Source organism: Rattus norvegicus, chromosome 5 (genome assembly GCF_036323735.1).
Source record: "Rattus norvegicus strain BN/NHsdMcwi chromosome 5, GRCr8, whole genome shotgun sequence".
NCBI lineage: Eukaryota > Metazoa > Chordata > Mammalia > Rodentia > Muridae > Rattus > Rattus norvegicus.
In genome coordinates, this window is record NC_086023.1 from 162904937 (window position 1) to 162927061 (window position 22125).

The 22125-nt window shown below is 38.7% G+C and overlaps 1 protein-coding gene across 6 annotated transcripts in view; it reads left to right on the forward strand.

Annotated features, from left to right (window-relative positions):
• Positions 1-2662: 2662 nt before the first annotated feature.
• The window catches only part of Rex2 (reduced expression 2), a 30692-nt gene continuing 11229 nt past the window's right edge, over positions 2663-22125 (forward strand). The window contains exons 1-3 of one of the 6 annotated variants that reach the window (XM_006239358.4): positions 2663-2755; positions 4465-4557; positions 14005-14113. In XM_006239358.4, coding sequence (XP_006239420.1) covers positions 4520-4557; positions 14005-14113 — 147 coding nt within the window. In that variant the 5' untranslated portion in view covers positions 2663-2755; positions 4465-4519. Of the gene's footprint in view, positions 2836-4464; positions 4558-14004; positions 14114-22125 lie in introns of all 6 variants that reach the window. The other 5 variants (XM_006239357.4, XM_039111345.2, XM_006239359.5 and 2 more) reach the window with 5 other exon arrangements.

Genomic DNA, 22125 nt, shown 5'->3' on the forward strand with positions numbered 1-22125 from the left:
TACTGCTCCTTGAAGCTGGGTCGTTGACACTATCTCTCCACATGGAGTCCCTTTCTATCTGTCATGCATGGTCACTTCAGGTTTCATCTTCAGACTGTTGAGCATGAGTTTGTTTATCTCCTGCTGTGTATCCCTCCCAGTTCTTTTTGCTTCTGTTTTTTAGCAGAACCTTCATGTATACTTTTAATTTGTTAGTGTGAGAACACTCAAGTTCTATATGATGGAATTTAGTGCTATGAACTCTCTTCTTAGCTCTGCTTTCTTATTGTCTCAAAAGTCTGGATGTGCTATCCTCACATTTACATTGACTTCTGGAAAGTCTTCAATGTCTATCTTTATTTCTTTTCTGACCCAATCAGTCATCACCTGAGGTTCTCTCTTCCATCTCCTGGATTCTCTTTGTGATGCTTACAACGGTAGCTCTTGTTCTCTTTCCTAGGTTTACATTTCTAGCATTGCTGCAGTTACATTTCTTTATTGCTTCCATTTCCCATTCAGGCCTTGGACAGTTTCTTCATAGCCTTCTCCTGTTTGTGTTTTTCTTTACATCTTTCTATTTATTTGTGTCATCTCTTAATGTGGCTATCTGTTTGAATGTATTTTCCTGTGCTTAATGATAGGAGCCCAGTATAGCTGTGCTCTGAGAGGCTCTGTTAGTCCCAGAAAAATACAGATGGGGATATACACAGCCAAATATTGGAACAAGAATTGGGACCCCAATGTGGAAGTTAGGACAAGGACTGTAGGAGCTGTTGGGTTTTGCAACCTCAAAGGGAGAACAACAGTATCAACCAAACGACCCCCCAAATCTTTCAGGACTTAAACCACCAACTAAAGTGTACAGAGGGGGTACCCATGGTTCCAGCTGGATATGTAACAGAGGATTGCTTTATTTGGTATCACATGCTAAGGACCCTTTTGTCCTTTGGTGGTTTGATGACACAGGATAGAAGAATGCTAGGCCACTGAGGTAGGAGTGAGTGGACGAGAGGGGGAGCAAGTCATGTGGATGGGGAAGGGAGTAAGGTATACAGGGCTTATAGAGGGAAAACTGGGAAGGGGGATAATATGTGAAATGTAAATAAAGTAAATAATAAAAAATAAATGCATCTGAGGAAATTCTTTTATTTCTTTCTTAACTAGTCTCAGATGAATTATTAATGACTATTATGTTTAATGTATTCACATATGCAGAATCAGTTAGCTGTGGAAGTTATTTTGTTGTATACCAGCCTTATGTGGGAAAGAATAAAACTCACCACAATGGAAAACATGTAGCTCTGCCCTTTCCTATGTGTCCATGGGCTCAGAACCCTGTAATTTAAGGACAGACACCCGAGTCTGTGGTTGTGTTTCTGAGCTCTCTCTCCTATGCTTAGCTGGAATCCATTTTAACTTGCCATAATCATCACAACAGTTTTTGAATGACAGGAGACTTCTGAGAATCCTAGAACTCATTATAATCATGAAAAGTGTTTATTTCTTAGCTATATTCTCTAAAGAGACTTGGATAATTCTAGAGTATTTCCTTTCCCCAGCATATGCAAATGTGGACGGGTTTATATAATGAATTGTAGGGACCAATCTAGAAAGTATCTATGACCAAATGGCTAAAGAATGCCATATGTTTTATAGTTCTATTTCTATCTTCCTTCTCACTTTCCTTTTTGACAAAAATCTAGACAGTTTTCAAAAGGAATTTCTCTTTTTCACCTCACCCATCAAGCAGTAAATAATATTGTACCTTAACCTAATGTCATTTTAATTCTTCATTTTCTCTGACTGAGGCGTCCAGCTCCTCAAACTTTTCTTCAAGTCTGATAATCTGTCTCCAGTGCTTCTCTATGCGTTATTGTTATTTTTCCTATTGCATTTTCCTTTTAGGGTCTTATGTTTGGTTTTTGTAACCTCCTATTGAACTTAATTTTCATATCCTATTTTGCTGTCCTCATTTCCTTCAGACATCTGCTTTATTTTCTTGCCCACGAATCATTTTGTTCTCGTCCTCTTTGAGTTGAGTTTCCCGGTTTACAAGCTTTGACTCTGGGTATTCAATTCATTATCTTGAATATCATGTAAATCACCTTCAGTACGAAGTTCATATAAGGTTTGTGGTTTAACCCAAGGGCATTTTAATTTCGTCTTAGTTTTGGGGGGTACTTGTCTGAGCATCAGAATTCAGAGGAATTGCTATATTTTGTGTATCTTTAGCCTAGCACACTAGTCTCACAATGTGAGCTGTTAGGCAGAAGACCTTGGATGTAAGTGGGTCAGAACCCAGGCGCAGTGTCCTACTACATCCACTTCTGGTCTAGACTGGCAGCAAGCTTGATGCGAAGCTGTGCAGAGTAGGTCCTGCGCTCCTGACAGCTGCAGTTGTGTGGAAGGCAGACTGCAACAGAGTTGGGGGAGTGGTTCCGATCGGGAGCGGGGACACACCTGCCTGATCGGATGAGATTAAGAAAAAGACAAAATAAAAACAAAGGAAAAATCAAGGAAGCAAGGAAGCAAAAATCCAAACCGATAAAAAAAATCTGTGCAGAATTTGGACGGGAAATAATTAAAATGTTCCGAAATAGGTGAGCTTAGAAGAATTATGTAAGAGGAAGCTGCTGAATGTTAGGCGGGTCCAGAAGGAGTTGCTGCGAGAAACCCGCGGAAGTGACAGGAAGTTCCGCCCTTCCAGCTCTCTCCCTGTCTTGGCTTCCTCACATTCAGGAAGTCCTGGTGGGAGACTCGTCCCGGAGACCTAGAGGTACCTGAAAACTTCTTTAAGCTGCAGTTGCTGTGCCGGCTTCCTAGGACATTCATCAGCTGGTCCTGTCACCCTGCCAGGTCAGAGGAGCTGCTGCGACCGGGAAACAGGCAGGAGCGGAGCAGCGCTGTGGAGCGGGGGTGCATTTTCTGCCTCCACTCTTATAATTCTGTCGTGGATATCTTAGCGCTGTCAGGAAGTTTGAGATCTTTGAATTGGGGTTTTAAGTGATGCTTTAATTAATTTGGTGGTGGCCAGAATATTTTTTCTAAAACAACCTCGTAGATTCTTGGCTGCATCCGTAGTTTGTACAGCAGGGTTTTCTTTCAAAAAGCCTTAGTAAAGTTCTTCGGGTTGAAATTCCTGGATGCTTTCTTGACTCCCCTGTTCCTCCGTTTGCCGTTCCATTTCCCTTTCTCTAGCGGACCGAACAGGTATTCCAAGAGAGCTTTGTAGATGTTTGACATATGAAGAACCAGTGCAGATTTGATTGAATTAGAAAATATTTGTTATAAAGCCCCATAATGTGACTTAAATATTAACATTTCCTGAGTAAAGTTATACTCTCCATTAATTTTACACTGAGGTATATGCACGCTGTGATGTAAACACAGCATTTCAGAAGTGTGATTTCATAGACTTAGTTATTAATATTAAACCTTAGGTTTGTATGAAAAATGAGGACAGGATTGTAGCAAGGAATGGCTGAAGAGAAGACATATTGTAGGTTCTGTTAACCCTGAGTGTTGCCAGAGAAAATCCAATTCAACCGTGTGGACAAGTTTTCTTAAATATTACATCCTGACCAAGTGATGTACTTTGGTCACATGCTACAGGGGGTTGTATAGCCCATTGTAATTTCTGACCAGGCTTCATTATTTTCCCAAGACATGCAACATATAGCAGTGCAAGAAGATACTTGGGTCTTGGGTAGTGGTGAGGTCAATTTTTGACTTTTTAAGATTGAGGGAGAAAGCAGTCAGAGTTTTGTGGTTGGGTCCAGACCGAACCACACCTTGACATTGGGTGGTGGGAGAGTTGTTGAGGATTAGAAGGGAGGATAGAGGGGTTGGCAAAGAGAGAACCAAGAACTAAGAAAGCACCTAGGGAACAATGTGTGCATTGATATGTTAATAGGCATCACAGTTGTCTATTCCTCCTGAATTTCTTTGAATCCTTCCAAGGTTCAGTCCAGGGAGAGGATGCTATCAGGAGAAGGTATGTTTATAAGTGGAAAATTTACTGTAGATTGAGACAGAATTAGAGAGCACCTTTTGAATAATTATGATTCCTCACTTAAGTTAAATGTCCCCTTGGTTCATGAAAAGCTCTCTGACCATGCACATTCATGGTTTGTTGAGTTCTGCAATGTTCACTTCTTGCAGGTGTGGGAATGCTTAGTCCCTGCCCTCAGGGCTTTTTTCAGAGCCCTCTCCTTGGAGGAGTTCAACAGTCTGGATTCTGTGGGCCACATTCTGGCAGTGTTTCTTTCTCTTCCTCAATGTTGCTTGGAAAAGGACTCTGAGTGAATGTTAACTGTGACTACCTGTTACATCTCATAGGAAAACTGAAATCCTCAGAGAAAAGAGGCATTTTCATGATATCTTCTCTTTCCTTCATACTTATCCTTTTGCTACTTGTTTTCACCTTTCATGTTTCTCCCATGAAAAGTTCCAGGTTCTTTCTCAACAATATTTTCCCATTTTCAGGTCTTCATATGTTCAGCAAATCTGCATAACTATAAATCGAAACTAAGAGTACTGGATGGTAAAGGCCAAAGAGACTTCTAACAAAGGATGCAGGTATCACCACAGAATACACTGTCAGTTTTCTTCTTCCTGAACTGAAAACCAAGATTCACAAAAAATATGCTTCATTATGTAGATACCGTTTTCATCTGTTCTCACTTCCAGCAAGGATTTCATTGTGAACTTCTTTGAAGATTGTTCAATGAAATTTTGCTGGTTGTGAGGTTGTGTTCCTTAGGATTTTTAATTTGGAATGTTTTGCTGGCCTTGTGAGTAGGAACTTACGGTTCACATTGTTCTCCATTCCTAGTGTGGGTTAGAGCTTTACTGTGTTGTTCATGAGGAATCATTCCTAGTTTTCAGGTACTCATTCATTCTTCCCAAGAAAAGTTTTATTTCCTATGACCTCATGAAAAATGTATGTAGTATTCTTTTGTGCATGTTTTATTCAGTTTATTGTCTATGTAGGATTTTGATTAAAAAACATGTCTTAATGAATAATGACATTCAACTGTACCTTATCTATTGTCAATACTTGCAGCTACTTTTCTGAATTCAACACTACAATTGCCAATTATTTTTCTCAGAACCAGAAAAATATTATTCCATGCTCTCCTGATTTTAATCTATGCATAACTTTTTACTACTGTATGCTATTATAACGTCCCCTCTTTTGATATTAAGGGATAGGACAACTGGAAAGAGATATACATTGTTACAGCTCTTAGATATGACAATAGCCAGATACATCTGGGAGTAGAGGAAGTCAATCTCTTTAATATTTTCCTAGGGAATGCTAGGCTAGAATGCTATGTTCTTAAGAGTCCCAGTATCTGAACACTACACATTGCTGTTTGAGTTTATCTACTTTAAAAAGACTGTGGTGAAACAAGTGACAGTAAACTTTGACTGAAAGGCTTGAAATACAGAATTATGTCTTTTCAGAATGAGGTGTGTATTTGAGGAAAAGTCAGTTCCAAGGTTTAAAGTTGAAGCCCTAGTGTTGATGATGACTTCATGATGGAAGGATGCAAAACCATGGGCTATCCTTCCCATCCTAGAATGAGCTCTTGCTCTGTCTCCATGAAATGGAAAATGTACTTTTCCTGTTTTACACATAGACAAAATAGTTCCATGACACACATTCATTTTCTGTATTCACTATTGTTGGAGCTAAAGCCCAGCGTCTATCACTGGACCAGGAATTTATGATCTATTGCTGTTAGAAATGAAAACCATGCTCAGCCTGTGTCACAGGCACAAATCATAAAGTAACATGCCTTGCAAAAATTCCCTGATTACTCCATGGAAATTCATGGATTCCTACGCCCACCTTTTATTACCCACTCGATGCTGTCTTCAAATGCCCGGGGCCTCAAGTCTTACATATTTAAAATTTATGACAGCATTATATTTTTCCCTGCATCTCCATTTTCTGTGGTACATAAATTCCTGTTGTCAGTAACTTTGCTATCATATAAACTAGGGATTAGGTTCATTTTTTCATGCTTATTACAATTGTTAGAATATTTAGAGAGAAACAATCTGGTAGTGTATTTGCATTATCTGTTTTCTTTGATATTGTTGATATTCAGAGCTCCTAGAATTTCCTTTAATCTGTGTTGTCTAAATCCCCTAGTACTTGCATTTTTGGAGGAATGGCCTTTGCATCCAACGTGACCTAGTGCACTTCCACAGTTAGCCTGTCTTCATTCTCTGTCCCATCTCTTGTTATTCATGTTTTCATTATATCCTTGTGTTTCCTGTATGTTCTGAAGCAGGTTTTGCATAGGTATCCACTCTGTCATATATTCATAATTCCATCTTCCGTGGTAATGACAGGAGATCCGCTTTGTCAATCCTTGATCTTAGAGCAGAAGCCATTGGTGTTTTGTTCAGGAAATTTTCTCCAGTGCCCATGTGTTCGAGATTCTTCTCCACATTTTCTTCTATTAGTTTGAGTGTATCTGGTTGATGTGGAGGTCCTTGATCCACTTGGACTTAAGCTTTATACAGGGTGATAAGCATGGATAGATCTGCATTCTTCTACATGCTGACCTACATCTTCTACATCTTCTACAGTTGAACCAGCATCATTTGCTGAAAATGCTATCTTTTTTCCATTTGATGGTTTTGGCTCCTTTGTCAAAAATCAAGTGACCATAGGTGTATGGGTTAATTTCTGGGTCTTCAATTCTATTCCACTGGTCTATCTGCCCGCCTCTGTACCAATATCATATAGTTTGTAATCACTATTGCTCTGTAATACTTCTTGAGTTCAGGGATGGTGGTTCCCCTGGAAGTCCTTTTATTGCTGAGGATAGTTTTAGCTATCCTGGGTTTTTTGTTATTCCAGATGAATCTGCAAATTGTTCTGTCTAGCCCTGCGAAGAATTGGGTTGGAATTTTGATAGGGATTGCATTGAATCTGTAGGTCACTTTTGGTAACATGGCTACTTTTACTATATTAATCCTGCCAATCCATGAGCATGGAAGATCTTTCCATCTTCTGAGATCTTCAATTTCTGTCTTCAGAGAATCGAAGTTCTTCTCATATAGATCTTTCTTTCATGTGCTTGATTAAAGTCACACCGAGATATTTTATATTATTTGGGACCCTTATGGAGGGTATCATTTCCCTAATTTCTTTCTCAGCTTTTTTCTCTTTTGTGTAGAGGAAGGATACTGAATTATTTGGGTTAATTTTATACTCAGCCATTTTGCTGGAGGTGTTTATCAGGTTTAGTAGTTCTCTGGTGCAACTTTTGGAGGTCACTTAAATATACTATCATATCATCTGTAAGCAGTGATATTTTCACTTCTTCCTTTCCAATCTGTATCCCTTTGATCTTTTGTTGTCTGGTTGTTCTGGCTAGTACTTCGAGAACTATATCGAATAAGTAGGGAAAGAGTGGGCAGCCTTGTCTAGTCCCTGACTTTAGTGAGATTGCTTTCAGTTTCTCTCCATTTAGGATAATGTTAGCTACTGGTTTGCTGTATATGGCTTTTATTATGTTTAGGTATGGGCCTTGAATTCCACTTCTTTCCAGGACTTTTATCATGAAGGGGCATTGAATTTTGTCAAATGCTTTCTCAGCATCTAATGAGATGATCATGTAGTTTTTATCTTTCAGTTTGTTTATTTAGTGGATTATGTTGATGGTTTTCTGTATATTAGACCATCCTTGCATTCCTGGAATGAAGCCCACTTAATCACGATCGATGATTATTTTGATGTGCTCTTTTTTTCGGTTTGCAAGAATTTTATTGTGTATTTTTGCGTCAATATTCATAAGGGAAATTGGTCTGGAGTTCTCTTTCTTTGTTGAGTCTTTGTGTGGTTTTAGTATAAGAGTAATTTTGGCTCCATAGAATGAATTTGGTAGTGCTCTTTCTATTTCAAATTTGTGTAGTAGTTTGGATAGTATTGGTATGAGGTCTTCTATGAAGGTCTGATAGAATTCTGCACTGAACCCATCTGGACCTGGGCTCTTTTTGGTTGGGAGACTTTTAATGACTACTTCTATTTCTTTAGGAGTTATGGGATTGTTCAATTTGGTCTTGATTTAACTTTGGTACCTGGTATCTGTCTAGGAAATTGTACATTTCCTCCAGATAATTCAAGTTTTGTGGAATATAGACATTTGTAGTAGGATCTGATGATTTTTTGAATTTACTCTGATTCTGTAGTTATGTCTCCCTTTTCATTTCTGATTTTGTTAATTTTGACACACTCTCTGTATCCTCTGGTTATTCTGGCTAAGGATGTATCTATCTTATTAATTTTCTCCAAGAAACAGCTTTTGGTTCTGTTGTTTCTTTGTATGGTCCTTTTTGTTTCTACTTGGTTCAGTTCAGCTCTGAGTTTGATTATTTCCTGCCATCTACTCCTCCTTGTTGTATTTGCTTCTCTTTGTTCTAGAGCTTCAAGACTTGCTGTCAAGCTGCTGATATATGCTCTCTCCTGTTTCTTTCTGCACGCACTCAAGAGCTATGAGTTTTCCTCTTAGCACAACTTCCATTGTGTCCCATAAGTTTGGGTATGTTGTACATCATTTCATTAAATTCTAAGAAGTCTTTTATTTCTTTCTTTATTTGCTCCTTGACCAGGTTATCATTGAGTAGAGCATTGTTCAACTTCCATGTATCTGTTATTGTTCTTGCCTTATTTTTATTGAAGACCAGCTTTAGCCCATGGTGGTCTGATAGGACACATGGGATTGTTTATATCTTTCTGTATCTGTTGAGGCCTGTTTTGTGACCGATTATCTGGTCAATTTTGGAGAAAGTACCATGAGGTGGTGAGAAGAGGGTGTATCCTTTTGTTTGAGGATAGAATGTCCTATAAATATCTGTTAAGTCCATTTGGTTCATGACTTCTCTAAGTCTGTCCCTGTTTAATTTCTGTTTCCATGATCTGTCTCTTGATGAGAGTGGGGTGTTGAAATCTCCTACTATTATTGAGTGAGGTGCAATGTGTGCTTTGAGCTTTAGTAAGGTTTCTTTTATGATGTAGGTGCCCTAGTATTTGGAGCATAAATATTTAGGATTGAGAGTTCATCTTGTTGGATGAATATGAAGTGTCTTTCCTTTTTTTTTTTTTTATACCTTTTGGTTGAAAATCTATTTTATTCGATATTAGAATGGCTACTCCAACTTGCTTCTTTAGACCATTTGCTTGGAAAGTTATTTTCCAGCCTTTTACTTTGAGGTAGTGTCTGTTTAGTCTCTGAGGTGTGTTTCCTGTAAGCAGCAAAATGCTGAGTCCTCATTGTGTATCCAGTTTGTTAATCCGTGTCTTTTTATTGGGGAATTAAGTCCATTGATGTTGAGAGATATTAAGGATAGTGATTGTTGTTTCCTCTTATCTTAGTATTTGGAGGTGAGATTATGTTTGTGTACTTCTCTTTATTTTGGTGTAAAGAGGTCAGTTTTTTGCCTTTTCTAGGGTGTAGCTTGTTTCCTTGTGTTGGGCTTTACCGTTTCTTATCCTTTGTAGGGCTGGATTAGTAGAAAGATGCTGTGTAAATTAAGTTTTGTCATGCAATATCTTGGTTTCTCCATCTCTGTTAATTGAGAGTTTTGCTGGATACAGTAACCTGGGCTGGCATTTGTGTCCTATTACGGTCTGTGTGACATCTGTCCATGATCTTCTGGCTTTCATAGTGTCTGGTAAGAAGTCTGATGTAATTCTGATAGGTCTGTCTTTATATGTTACTTGACATTTTTCCCATACTGCTTTTAATGTTCTTTCTTTGTTTTGTGCATTTTTGTTTTGACTGTTATGTGACGGGAGGAGTTTCTTTTCTGGTCCAATCTATTTGGAGTTCTGTAGACTTCTTGTTTGTTTATGGGCATCTCTTTCTTTAGGTTAGGAAAGTTTTCTTCTATGATTTTGTTGAAGATATTTACTGGTCTTTTGAGTTGGGAGTCTTCACTCTCTTCTATACCTATTATCCTTAGGTTTGATCTTCTTATTGTGTCCTGGATTTACTGTATGTTTTGGGATAGTAGCTTTTTTCATTTTACATGATCTTTGACAGCTGTGTAGATGATTTCTTTGGAATCTTCTCCTCGTGAGATTCTCTCTTCTATCTCTTGTATTCTGTTGGTATGCTGGCATCTGTGACTCCTGATCTCTTTCTTAGGTTTTGTATCTCCAGGATTGTCTCCCTTTTTTCTTTCTTTATTGTTTCTCTTTCCATTTTTTACCCCTGGTTGGTTTTGTTCATTTCCTTCTCCTGCTTTGTTGTTTTTTCCAGTAGGCCTTTAAGGGATTTTTGTGTTTCCTCTTTAAGGGTTTCTTGTTGTTTACTTGTGTTGTCCTGTATTTCCTTAAGGGAGTTATTTATGATCTTCTTAAAGTCCTGCATCTTTATGATAAAATGTGATTTTAAATCTAGGTCTTGCTGTTTTGGTGTGTTTGTATATTCAGTGTTTTCTTTGGAGGGAGAATTGGGCTCTGATGATGCCATTTAGTCTTGATTTCTGTTGCTTGGGTTCCTGTGGTTACCTCCTGCCATCAGGTTGTCTCTGGTGTTACCTTGTTTTGCTATTTCTGACAGTGGCTTGAGTGTCTTATAGGCCTATGTCTCAGGAATGCTGTAGACCTGTTTACTTTCAGCCAGTTATGGGAACAGAGCGTACTGCTGTCAGGCATGTAGTTGTTCATTTCCACTGGCTTTCATCTGTCCCTGTGGGCGGGAACCAGAAGGTTCTGCCCCTACTTCTCTTGGGTTCCTGGGTTTTGGAGCAAGGAACTATGGGCCAGGATCAGTGAGGTTCAGTGCCAGCTAGAAACCGGAAGTGTCCGGTCCCAAAGGAATTTTTGCCTTTGGGTGTCCTGAGTCCACCAGGCAGGTCACTTGGAGCAGAAAAGTTGGCCTTACCTCTGGTATAGGGCCTGAAGTCTTTTCTCATTTCTGGCTATCAGCTAGCTCTCTGTGAGGGCAGCAACCAGAAGGGCCTGCCCCTACTTCTCCTGAGTCCCTGTGTGCCAGGGTCCGAGAAGGCGCTAGGCATTATCCTCTAGAGTCAGAAACGTGGACAGAGAGTAGTCTCCTCTGGTTTCCTTGGCGTGTCTGCCCCTCTGAAGGTGTACCTTTCCCTCCCATGGGATTTGTGTGCAGGGAGCTGTTTTACCAGGTACGTTGAGATCCGGGCGAATTCTGGACTGCAGGGCTCCGCAGCTTAACTGCTCCTATCTTCCTGTTCAATATATTCTTGTATTTTTTCTATAGATTATCAAATGAATTATCAGATTGGTACATTCTCTTGGGATATTTGGAGGTCCTGAGATGAAGACTTCTGTTTCTTATAATTTGAGAAAACTTGCCTTCTTCATATCATTGTTTGAACATTGAAAATATTGTAAGTCTTACTTGCCCTTTGTAAGCACTGCTGTTCTGTGAAAGGTTAGTGTGGAGGCTTTACACTTCCTTGTCTCTTTCTTTTTTTAAGATTTATTTATTTATTATTATTTATAAGTACACTGTAGCTATATTTAAACACAACAGAAGAGAGCATAAGATCTCATCAAGGAAGGTTGTGAGCCACTATGTGGCTGCTGGAATTGAATTCAGAACCTCTGGAAGAGCAGTCAGTGCTCTTTACCACTGAGCCATCTCTCCAAGTCCCCTGTTTCTCTTCTGAGTAGAGTGGAATAATGACAGCTAACTTCAGTTTATGTAATGATAGGTTTGGGATGTTGGTTATTATCTTCATTAGTCTGAATGATGCTCCTTCTGTTCCACATTCTTCAGAACTGTCGTAGTGATCTACTGTGATATTTTGCCTTAGGCCTTTCTTAGATCTATTGAGAAGGCTGTGAGCCTTCTCTCACTGATTGTATGTAGCTTGTGCTGTGGGTTGTGTGGTTTGTTCTGGTTAAAACTGTCTTGCATATCTGTCATGAAACCAAGTCCAGTTCACTTTTCGCATCCATTAGTCAGAAACATTTTTTTCAATGTACACTGGTGTACTTGGACTGCTATTATTTTCTTTGTGCATATTTTTTATGTTCATTTGCTTTTGGATCCAGGTAAAGTCAGCTTTGTGTGATGACTGTACCATATTCTCTTTCTTTCTGTAGTCTTCAATATTCACTGTGCAAGATTATTGTGGGATTTTCTAAAGAAATGTGTGGATTCAGTGCTGCATCTATTTACTCCTCAGATAGTGTTAGAAGGAACACTGAGGGCCTAGGTTCTGCACTTGATTATTGTTTGGCCTAGTATTGTGGTATAGAATGTTTACTTGTTTACTTGTTCCTTAGGAAATGACTATCTTCTTCATCAATTCTTATTAATTATATATGATTTTCATGATACTCCATCATCTGCATTTTCCCAGTGTCACTCTAAACTTCTGAGGCAGGGGCATCGAAAGAGGCCATTCATATATCCATTAAATGCCAGGAGAGGTATCTGACATGAAAGACATAAGGTCAATGTCATACAAAAAATGTTGTATATTTGCTGAATCCAGGGTCATGAAAAATTTGTGTACTAATAGTATCTTGACATTAAGGATGAATTCTTACGTTTTTATCTATCCCTAAACATATGTATGTATATATGCATGTATGTGTATGTATATGTATTGGTATATATTCCAGAAGATCCATATCACACATTCTTGAACCTACAAGAGGTTTTGCCAGAGATGAAAGCCTTAACAGCACAGCTCCAAGAAGCTCACTGTATTCATATTTATTAGTGATTGGGAACCTGAGAACTGCCTGGAACAGTTGCACAATGTAGATATATGCATGTTCAGGAAGGTATTCCAACAGTGATAGTATTTTAGCAGATTTGATATAATGAGGAAATCATTCCAAAAGCATGGCCTGAAATGGTTCATTTTATCCCTGTGTGTATATGTGTTTGTGTATGTTCGTGTGTGTGAGTGTGTGTGTGTGTGTGTGTGTGTGTCTGTCTGTGTGTGTGTGTGTGTGTGTGTGTGTGTGTTTATTTCCCCTCCCCCCTGGAAGCCATCAGTGAATTCTACCATACCTCCTTCTTGATCTTGTTTTGACATTGCCTAGAACCCTTGTTCTTAAGCCTTGAGTTGTGACCTCTTTGTGGTCCATTCACACTTTCACAGGTTTGTCAAAGCCTGACCATCATAAAACCCATATTTTTTGTGGTCTTGGGAACTCATACACCACTCCTGTTATCAATCTGCATGTGGGTCTGAAACATGTAGATACAGCAACTTATGAGTTTCTGGAACTATACTAAAGGTTTACCACACCATTAGAAAATTGGAGAACAAATGGCCTAAAATTTTAGAATAGTAAAGTTTATTTGAAGACATTTCTGGCTTTAATTGTAATATTCTACATATTAATGTATACATGGAGATGTCAAGGGATCAAGATCAATGCATACAAATATGTCATGCAAATTAGCAAACGGGATAATTGAAAGGAGAAGTAAGTTGGAAATAGAAGTTTCATGTCATGAACTATTGAAAGCCTTCGTAGATGCTGAAGAAAATGGCTATAACTAAATATGAAGACAACTTACTCTTTTGCAGAACCCATAATATTTGGTAGATAGAATCTTTGTACTCCAAGACAATAGGATACACATGGAAAATAGATATACTGTATCTGCTTGGTAGAAAGTAGTTGAATTTCACCTAAGTGTTAGATAGTATATTTGATTGTGATGGCTAATGAAACACCATTCAAGTCTAGGTCATCAATCAAGGTAGCCACTAACCATTTGTCCTTGACTGTAGACCCAGGGAGATAAATTCTCAGTAATAACCCTGAGTAATCGTGTTTTACAGCAGGTATTCATGTGCTCTGTGTTTGTGCCTGGTGTCTACTGATGTTAAAATAGACCTCAGATTATACTCATATTCCCTACACACTAAATATGTGACTCCATGCTCACATTTCTGTAGAAACGTTGACAACATTCTTCATATTTTGTTTTTAATATCCTTCCATGTGGTTTAGCATTGTCCATAACGAAGTTGTATTAATTTCAGATTTGTAGTTTTCAAATGCGGTTGTGAAATTTCAAGAACACTTCCAATATTTGAATCTGGGAGAAGAACAACAAAAAGAATGAGTGTGGCTCTGGGAAACACTCTTCAGGTCTGTGTGCTGTCCACATTTTTTTGAAAAATCTTTTTTGTATTCCAACCATTTAATAATTTTATTATCTATATGTTATAATATTGTCTAAAGGACATATTTTCTATAATCTTCATTTTCTTCTAGGAAATGAAAATTTAATGTTTAGGTCTTTCACATATATAAAACCATTAAATATTTGTTGGGTTTTCGACTGTGAGTACATAGAAATTTTCAAGGACTGAAGAAATGCAGATCTCAAAGAGAATCTAGTGTAAATGATTCTCAAAAACTGTATCAGTGCTTAATTTCTACATTAGATGGATTTGTGTGCTATTGTATTAGTGTGGAAGGAAGGTCCCATGTGTCACCTAAGTTGCATTTCAGAGATGTTAGGGTTCCAGACAAAAGCTTGTGAATGTGGATATGGAATTATGTGGAAGCTGATATCTCTGAGCAATGTATGGAAGAGAAAAATTTGGAGAAGGATAAAATTATAAGGGATTCTCTGTTTTGAGCCCCAATAGTAAATATATTAGCTCCTTAGAGGCACTGGTGATGGGAGGAATGTATCTTTCTTTTTTGTGAGCAAGTGCAGAATTCAGTATGCAAATTTTTTTGGAATTTTATGTACAATAATGATTATAGGTGTGTTTAGACATGAAATCTGTTTGTTCCAAGAAACATTCCAAGAGACATACTGTCCATTGTGGTGCTGTGTGGTAAATTTTCAATGTAGAAATTGTTATTTCCCTTTGTCTTTTGTTCCACGTTTATAAGTAGTATGAGTCCTGTGTTCTCCATCTTTTTATTTCTTCACAGGAATTATACTAATAAAAATTTCCTGGAGCATATAGCCTTGGTGTTGTACATAATGTATAAATTTTCAATCCTAAATAAATGTCCTTTCTAACTTGTTTTCTTCTTTTCTTTACAAGGAAGAATGATTTATCTACCCTTTTTTTCCTGTTCTACCAAACTAAAAGAATGATTTATCTACCCTTTTTTTCCTGTTCTACCAAACTCTGTGTTACATAGGGACATCATGAAGGGTTGTGATACTGTTTCTACATTTCTTTATTTATAGTTTATATATTTATTTACATTCTAAATGTTCTCCCAATTTCCAGTTCCCTATTCCTTTCTTCAATGGGGATGCCACCCCACTCTCAGAACCATTCCTGGCTGATTGCCATAGCATCCTCCTATGCTGCGACCTCCAACGTATAATGAACCTCCCCTCTTATTGAAGATAGGTAGGAAAATCTTCTGCTACATATGCTGCTAGGGACTTGGGCCCCTCCATGTGTACTATTTGGTTGCTAGTTTAGTCCTTGGGAGCTCTGGGTTATCTGGTTAGTTGATACTCTTGTTCTACCTATAGGGTTGCAATCCCCTTCAGCTACTTAAGTCCTTCAGCTAACTCTTCCATTTTGGTCTCCTTGTTCAGTCCAATGGTTAGCTGTAGGGATAAAGTTCACATCTGTGTTGCTCAGACTCTGTCGTAGCCTCTCAGTGGATAGCTGTTCCAGCTTCCCGACCTCAAGGGTTTCTTGGCATCAGCAATAATGTTTGGACTTGATGTCTGTAGATGGGACGGACCCCTAGGTGGGTAGTCTTGGGATGGCCTTGAGTCTCTGTTCCATTCTTTGTCCTTGCTTTTCATTTAGACAGGAAACATTCTGGGTTAATATTTTTGAGATGGGTGGTTGACCGCATCCTTGACCTGCAAGCTGTGACTATCCAGTACCTATGGTTACTATAGGTTCTCTCTCCCTTTTTTTGATTATTTCAACTAAAATCAACCCTATTGTGTCCTGGGAACTCTTGCTTACCAGGTATCTGGATTTTATAATGGCTACCTCCAGTTTCCTATCGTCCACTGTCTCACACATCTGTTAAATATCGTACCCTTTCTCTATACATCTGTCCTGTCTCCTCCCACACTTGATCCTACTCTCCGTTTTTCTCACCCTCCTCTCTCCCTTCTTGGTCCCTCCTTCCCTTTCCGTTCTGTGATTTTTGTTTTAGTCCTTTTAAGTAGGACTGAAGCATCCATGGTTTGGGCAGAAACATCTATGGTTTGGGATTCCTGTTGAGCTTCATGTGGTCTGTGAGTTTTATCATGGGTATTCACAACTTTTGGTCTAATATGCACTCATCACTGAGTTCATACCTTGTGTGAATGGTTATTTCACTCAAGATGATACTTTCTCATTCCATCCATTTGCCGTCTAACCTCATGATGTCCTCCTTCTTAATAGCTGAGTCATATTCCATTGTGTAAATGAACCATATTTCCCTTATCCATTCCACCTCAGAAGGACATCTAGATTGTTTACAACTTCTGCTTATGATAAATAAGGCTGCTACGAGCACAGTACATTTATCTTTGCTATATGTTGGACCATCTTTTAGGCATATGCCCAGGAGTGGTATAGCTGGGTCCTCAGGTAGGACTATGTTCACTTTTCTGAGCAACCACCATACTTTTCCAGAGTGTTAGCAGCTTGCATTTGCACCAGCAATGGAGGAGTGTTCCCCTCTGTCCACATCCCAGCAATCATATGCTTCTCCTGAGTTTTTCATCCTAGCCATTCTGACTCCTGTGAGGTGCAATTTAAAGTTCATCAATTTGTGTTTCCCTGATGACTAAGGATGTGAACATGTCATTAGATGCTTCTCAGCTATTCCACATCTCTCAGTTGAGAATTCTTTCTTTAGTTTTTTACCCCAATTTTAATAATTTCATCTGATTCTCTGTAGTCTTAACTTTTTGAATTCTTTTATATATTGGATATTTGCTCTCTATCAGATATAGGCTTGGTAGAGATCTTTCCCAGTCTGTAGGTTGCTGTTTCTTCCTATTAACAGCATCCTTTTCCTTACAGAAAATGTTCAATTGTATGAGGTCCTGTTTGTCAATGGTTGATCTTAGAGCCTGAGCCATTGGTATTCTGTTCAGGAAATTTTCCCATTTGCTGGAGTATTTGAGGATTTTTTTCCCCCACTTTCCCTTCTGTTAGATTCAATGTATCTGGTCTTATGTAGAAGTCCAAATGCATTTGCACTTGAGCTTTGTATAAACAAAAAAGAATGGATCAATTTGCATATTCTAAAGGGAGACTGCCACAGAAATGAAAGATCCCGCTTAACATTAGTGCAGCCATTTCTTAAAAATAAAAAATTTTAAGTTGGCCTCTGCTTAGCCCCTAGACGTTAGACCAGAAAGTACAGAAAGCACATTCCCACCCACTCTCCAGGAAGCTACCCGGGCACAAGAACAGATGATATAGCTGTGGCCTTGTCCTGGGAACTGCAAGAGGGGAACCATCTGCCAAGTCAGATATCCTTGGTCCTTGTCCTGGGAACTCCAGGATGGGAAAACATTTGTCAAGTCAGATGTCCTTGATACTGGAAGAGCTGCACTGATATGGTTGCGGCCTTGTCCCGGGAACTCCAGGACGAGAACCATCTGCCTAGTCAGATATCCTTGCCCCCGAAATAGCTGAGCTAATGAAGCTGTGTGACCTTGTGGTGACTATATAGACTGTATGTTCCTTCTGTTCGGGGCTGTTCACATCCCTCCTGCGTGAGGACCATGTTGAGCCCCAGTGCACTGGTATCCCAAGTAAACCTCTTGCTTTTGCATCAAAATGCGAGTCCCACGTGTTGGGGAGGGGGAGGGTTCCTCAGGATTGGAGTGAGAGTCTCCTCATTCTGAGGGTCTTTTAGAACTAGTACCATTTGTTGAATATCTTGTTTGTTTTCCACTGGATGGTTTCAGCTTCTTTGTTAAAGATCAAATGACTGTAGTTGTATGGGTTTATTTCTGCTTCTTCAATTCTATCTCATTAATCTACCTCCATGTGTCTTTAGCAAAACCATACCTTTCTTTTTTACTACTATTACTCTGTAGTAGAACTTGTGGTGATTAATGCGGAAATCCTCATATTGTTGAGAATACTTTTTGCTATGCCAGGGTTTTTGCTATTCCAGGTGAATTTGAGAATTACTCTTTCTATCCCTCTGAAAAATTGCATTGGAATTTTGATGGGTATTCATTGAGCCTGTAGACTGCTTTTGATAAGATGGCCATTTTTCCTCTGTTATTCCTGTTGTTCCCTGAGCCTGGAATATCGTTCCATCTTCTGCAGTCTTCCTGTAATTCTTTATTCAGAAATTTGAAATTCTTGTCAAAAAGATCTTTCCCAGGGTTGGGGATTTAGCTCAGTGGTAGAGCGCTTGCCTAGCAAGCGCAAGGCCCTGGGTTCGGTCCCCAGCTCTGGGGGAAAAAAAAAATTAACAACAAAAAAAAGATCTTTCCCTTGTGGGTTAGTCACACTAAGATTTTATGAATATTTATGACTATCTTGAACGGTGTCATTTCTCCAATTCCTTTTCCATCCTCCTCTCTTTTGAGTAGAGGAATGCTACTGATTTTTTGGAGTTAATTTCACACCCAGATATTTTGCTTAAGTTATTTTCCAGCTGTAGGAGTTCTGATGGATGTTTTGGGTCACCTAGGTATACTACCACATCAATGGCAAATAGTGATATTTTGACTTCTTCCTTTCCACTTTTTATTCCTTTGACCTCCTCTTTATTCTAATTATTCTGGCGAGAACTTTGAGTGCTATATTGAATAGATAGGGGAAAGTGGGCATCCTTATCTATTTTTTGATTTTAATAGGATTGCTTATGTTTCCCTCCATTTAGTTTGATACTGGCTATTTGTTTAGTGTTCATTGCTTTTATTATATTTTGGTATGCTCATTGAATTCGTGATCTTTCCAGTGTTTTTAAGATGGAGTGTTGTATTTTGTCAAAGTCTTCTTGAACATCCAATGAGGTGATTATGTAGTTTTTTCTTTGAGTTTGTTTATATAGTGGATTATGTTGAATGTTTCCCATATATTGAACCAACTGTGCTTCCCTGGGATGAAACCTACTTGATCATATTGAATGATCATTTTGATGTGCTTTTGGATTCAGTTTTATAAAATTATATTGAATATTTTTCACTGATATTAATAGGGGAAATTAGTCTGAAGTTAGCTTTCTTTGTTGGGTCTTTTGGTGGTTTAGGTATGAACATAACTGTGCCTTCATAGAATGAATTAGGTAGTGTTCCTTGTGATTCTATTTGTTGAATATTTTGAAGCGTATTGATATTAACTAATCTTTGAAGGCCTGATAGAATTCTGCAGTATGACCACCTTGCCCTTGATTCTTTTTTGGTGGGGAGTCTTTTAATGTCTTATTCTATTTCTTTAGGGATTTTAGAACCATATTTTCCAGTTTTGTAAAGTATCAGCTTGTGCTGTAGGATCTCATAATTTTTTTTTAATTTCTCCTGTTTTTATTGATATATCTCTATTTTCAATTCTGATTTTAATTTGGAATCTGCCTCTGTGTCCCCTGGTTAGTCTGGCTTAGGATATACCCACCTTGTTATTTTTCTCAAAGATTCAACTCTTGGTTTTGTTGATTGTTTGTATAGTTCTCTTTGTTTCTTCTGGGTTAATTTTTTCCCTGAATTTGATAACTCCTTGCAGACTACTCTTCTTAGGTATACTTGCCCCTCTCTGTCTAGAACTATCAGATACACTGTTATGCTGCTAGTTTATGATCTCACCAATTTCTTTATGGAGGCACTCAGAGTTATGAAATTTTTTGTTAGCAGTTGCTTTTTTTTAATTAGATATATTTCTTTACTTATATTTCAAATGTTATTCCCTTTCCCGGTTTCCTGTCCATAAACCCCCATCACCTGCCCTTCCCCCATTGGGTTTCCCCCCATCCACCCCCCTTAATGCCCCCGCACCCCCCATATTCCACTGCACTGGGGTTCCAACCTTGGCAGGACCAAGGACTTCCCCTTCCACTGGTGCCCCAACAAGGCTATTCTCTGCTACATAGGCAGTTGGATCCCTGGGTCAGTCCATGTATATTCTTTCGATAGGTGTTTAGCCCTGGAAGCTCTGGTTCATTGGCATTGTTGTTCTTATGGGGTTGCAAGCTCCTTCAACTCTTTCAATCCTTCCTCTAATTCCCCCCAAGTGGGCCCTGTTCTCAGTTCAGTGGTTTGCTGCTATCATTGACCTTTCTCTATTGGACATCCTCTGGATAGGTCTCTCAGGAGAGATCTATATCCTGTCCCTTTTGGCATGCATTTTTTAGCTTCATCAATCTTATCTAGTTTTGGTGACTGTATATATATGGGCCACATGTGGAGCAGGCTCTGAATGACCGTTCCTTGAGTCGCTGCTCTTAACTTTGCTTCCATATCCTATGGATTTTTCCCCCTTTTAAGAAGGAGTGAGGACATATGCATTTTGGTCATTCTTTAATGGATTGCATCTTGGGTAATTCGAGCTTTGTGGCTACTATCTACTTATCAATGAGTGTACACCAAATGCATTTTTCTGTGATTGGGTTACCTCACTCAGGAAGATATTTTCTAGTTCATTCAATTTGCCTATGAATTTCATGAAGTCATTGGTTTTGATAGTTGTGTAGTACTCCATTGTGTAGGTGTACCACATTTTCTGTATCCATTCCTCTCTTGAAGGGCATCTGGGCTCTTTCCAGCATCTGGCTATTATACATAAGGCTGCTATGAACATAGTACAGCATGTGTATTTGCTGTATGTTGGAGCATCGTTTAGGTATATGCCCAGGAGAGGTCTAGCTGGTTCCTCAGGTAATGGAATGTCCAATTTTCTGAGGAACTTCCAGACTGATTTCTAGAGTGGTTCTACCAGTTTGCAATCCCAACAACAATGGAGCAGTGTTCTTCTTTCTCCCCTTCTTCGCCAACATGTGCTGTCACCTGAGTTTTGGAGTTTTAGTCTTAGCTATTCTGACTGGTGTGAGGTGGAACTTCAGTGTTGTTTTGATTTGCATTTCCCTGATGAATAAGGATGTAGAACATTTTTAGGTGCTTTTTGGCCATTCGATATTCCTCAGCTGAGAATATTTTGTTTAGCTCTGTTCCCAATTATTAATAGAGTTATTTGGCTCTCTGGAGTCTGACTTCTTGAATTCTTTGTATATTTTGTATATTAGCCCTGTGTCAGATATAGAATTAGTAAAGATTTTTTTCCTAATCTGTTGGTTGCTGTTTTGTCCTGACAGTGTCTTTTGCCTTACAGAATCTTTGTAGTTTTATGAGGTCCCATTTGTTGATTCTTGATCTTAGAGCAAAAGCCATTGTTGTTTTGTTCAGGAAATTTTCCCGAGTGGACATGTGTTCGAGATTCTTTCCCACTTTTTCTTCTATTAGTTGGAGTGTATCTGGTTTGATGTGAGAAGACTGGTGTGATTCTGATAGGTCTGCCTTTATATGTTACTTGACCTTTTTCCCTTACTGCTTCTAATATTCTTTCTTTATTTTGTGCATTTGGTGTTTTGACTCTTATGTGACGGGAGGAGTTTCTTTTCTGGTCCAATCTGTTTGGAGTTCTGTAGGCTTCTTGTATGTTTATGGGTATCCGTTTCTTTAGGTTGGGGAAGTTTTCTTCTACGATTTTGTTGAAGATATTTACTGGTCCCTTGAGCTGGGAGTCTTTACTCTCTTCTATATCTATTATCATTAGGTTTGATCTTCCCATTGAGTACTGGATTTCCTGTATGTTTTGGACCAGTAGCTTTTTCCGTTCTACATTATCTTTGACAGTTGTGTCAATGATTTCTATGGAATCTTCTGCTCCTGCGATTCTCTCTTCTATCTCTTGTATTCTGTTTATGATGCTTTTATCTACTGCTCCTTGTCTCTTCCTTTGGTTTTCTATATCCAGGGTTGTTTCCCTGTGTCCTTTCTTTATTGCTTCTATTTCCATTTTTAACTCCTTTACCTGTTTGATTATGTTTTCCTGGAATTCTTTCAGGGATTTTTGTGATACCTCTCTATAGGCTTCTACTTGTTTATTTATGTTTTCCTGTGTTTCTCTAAGGGAGTTCTTCATGTCTTTCTTGAAGTCCTCCAGCATGGTTATCAAATGTTATTTTAAGTGTAGATCATGCTTTTC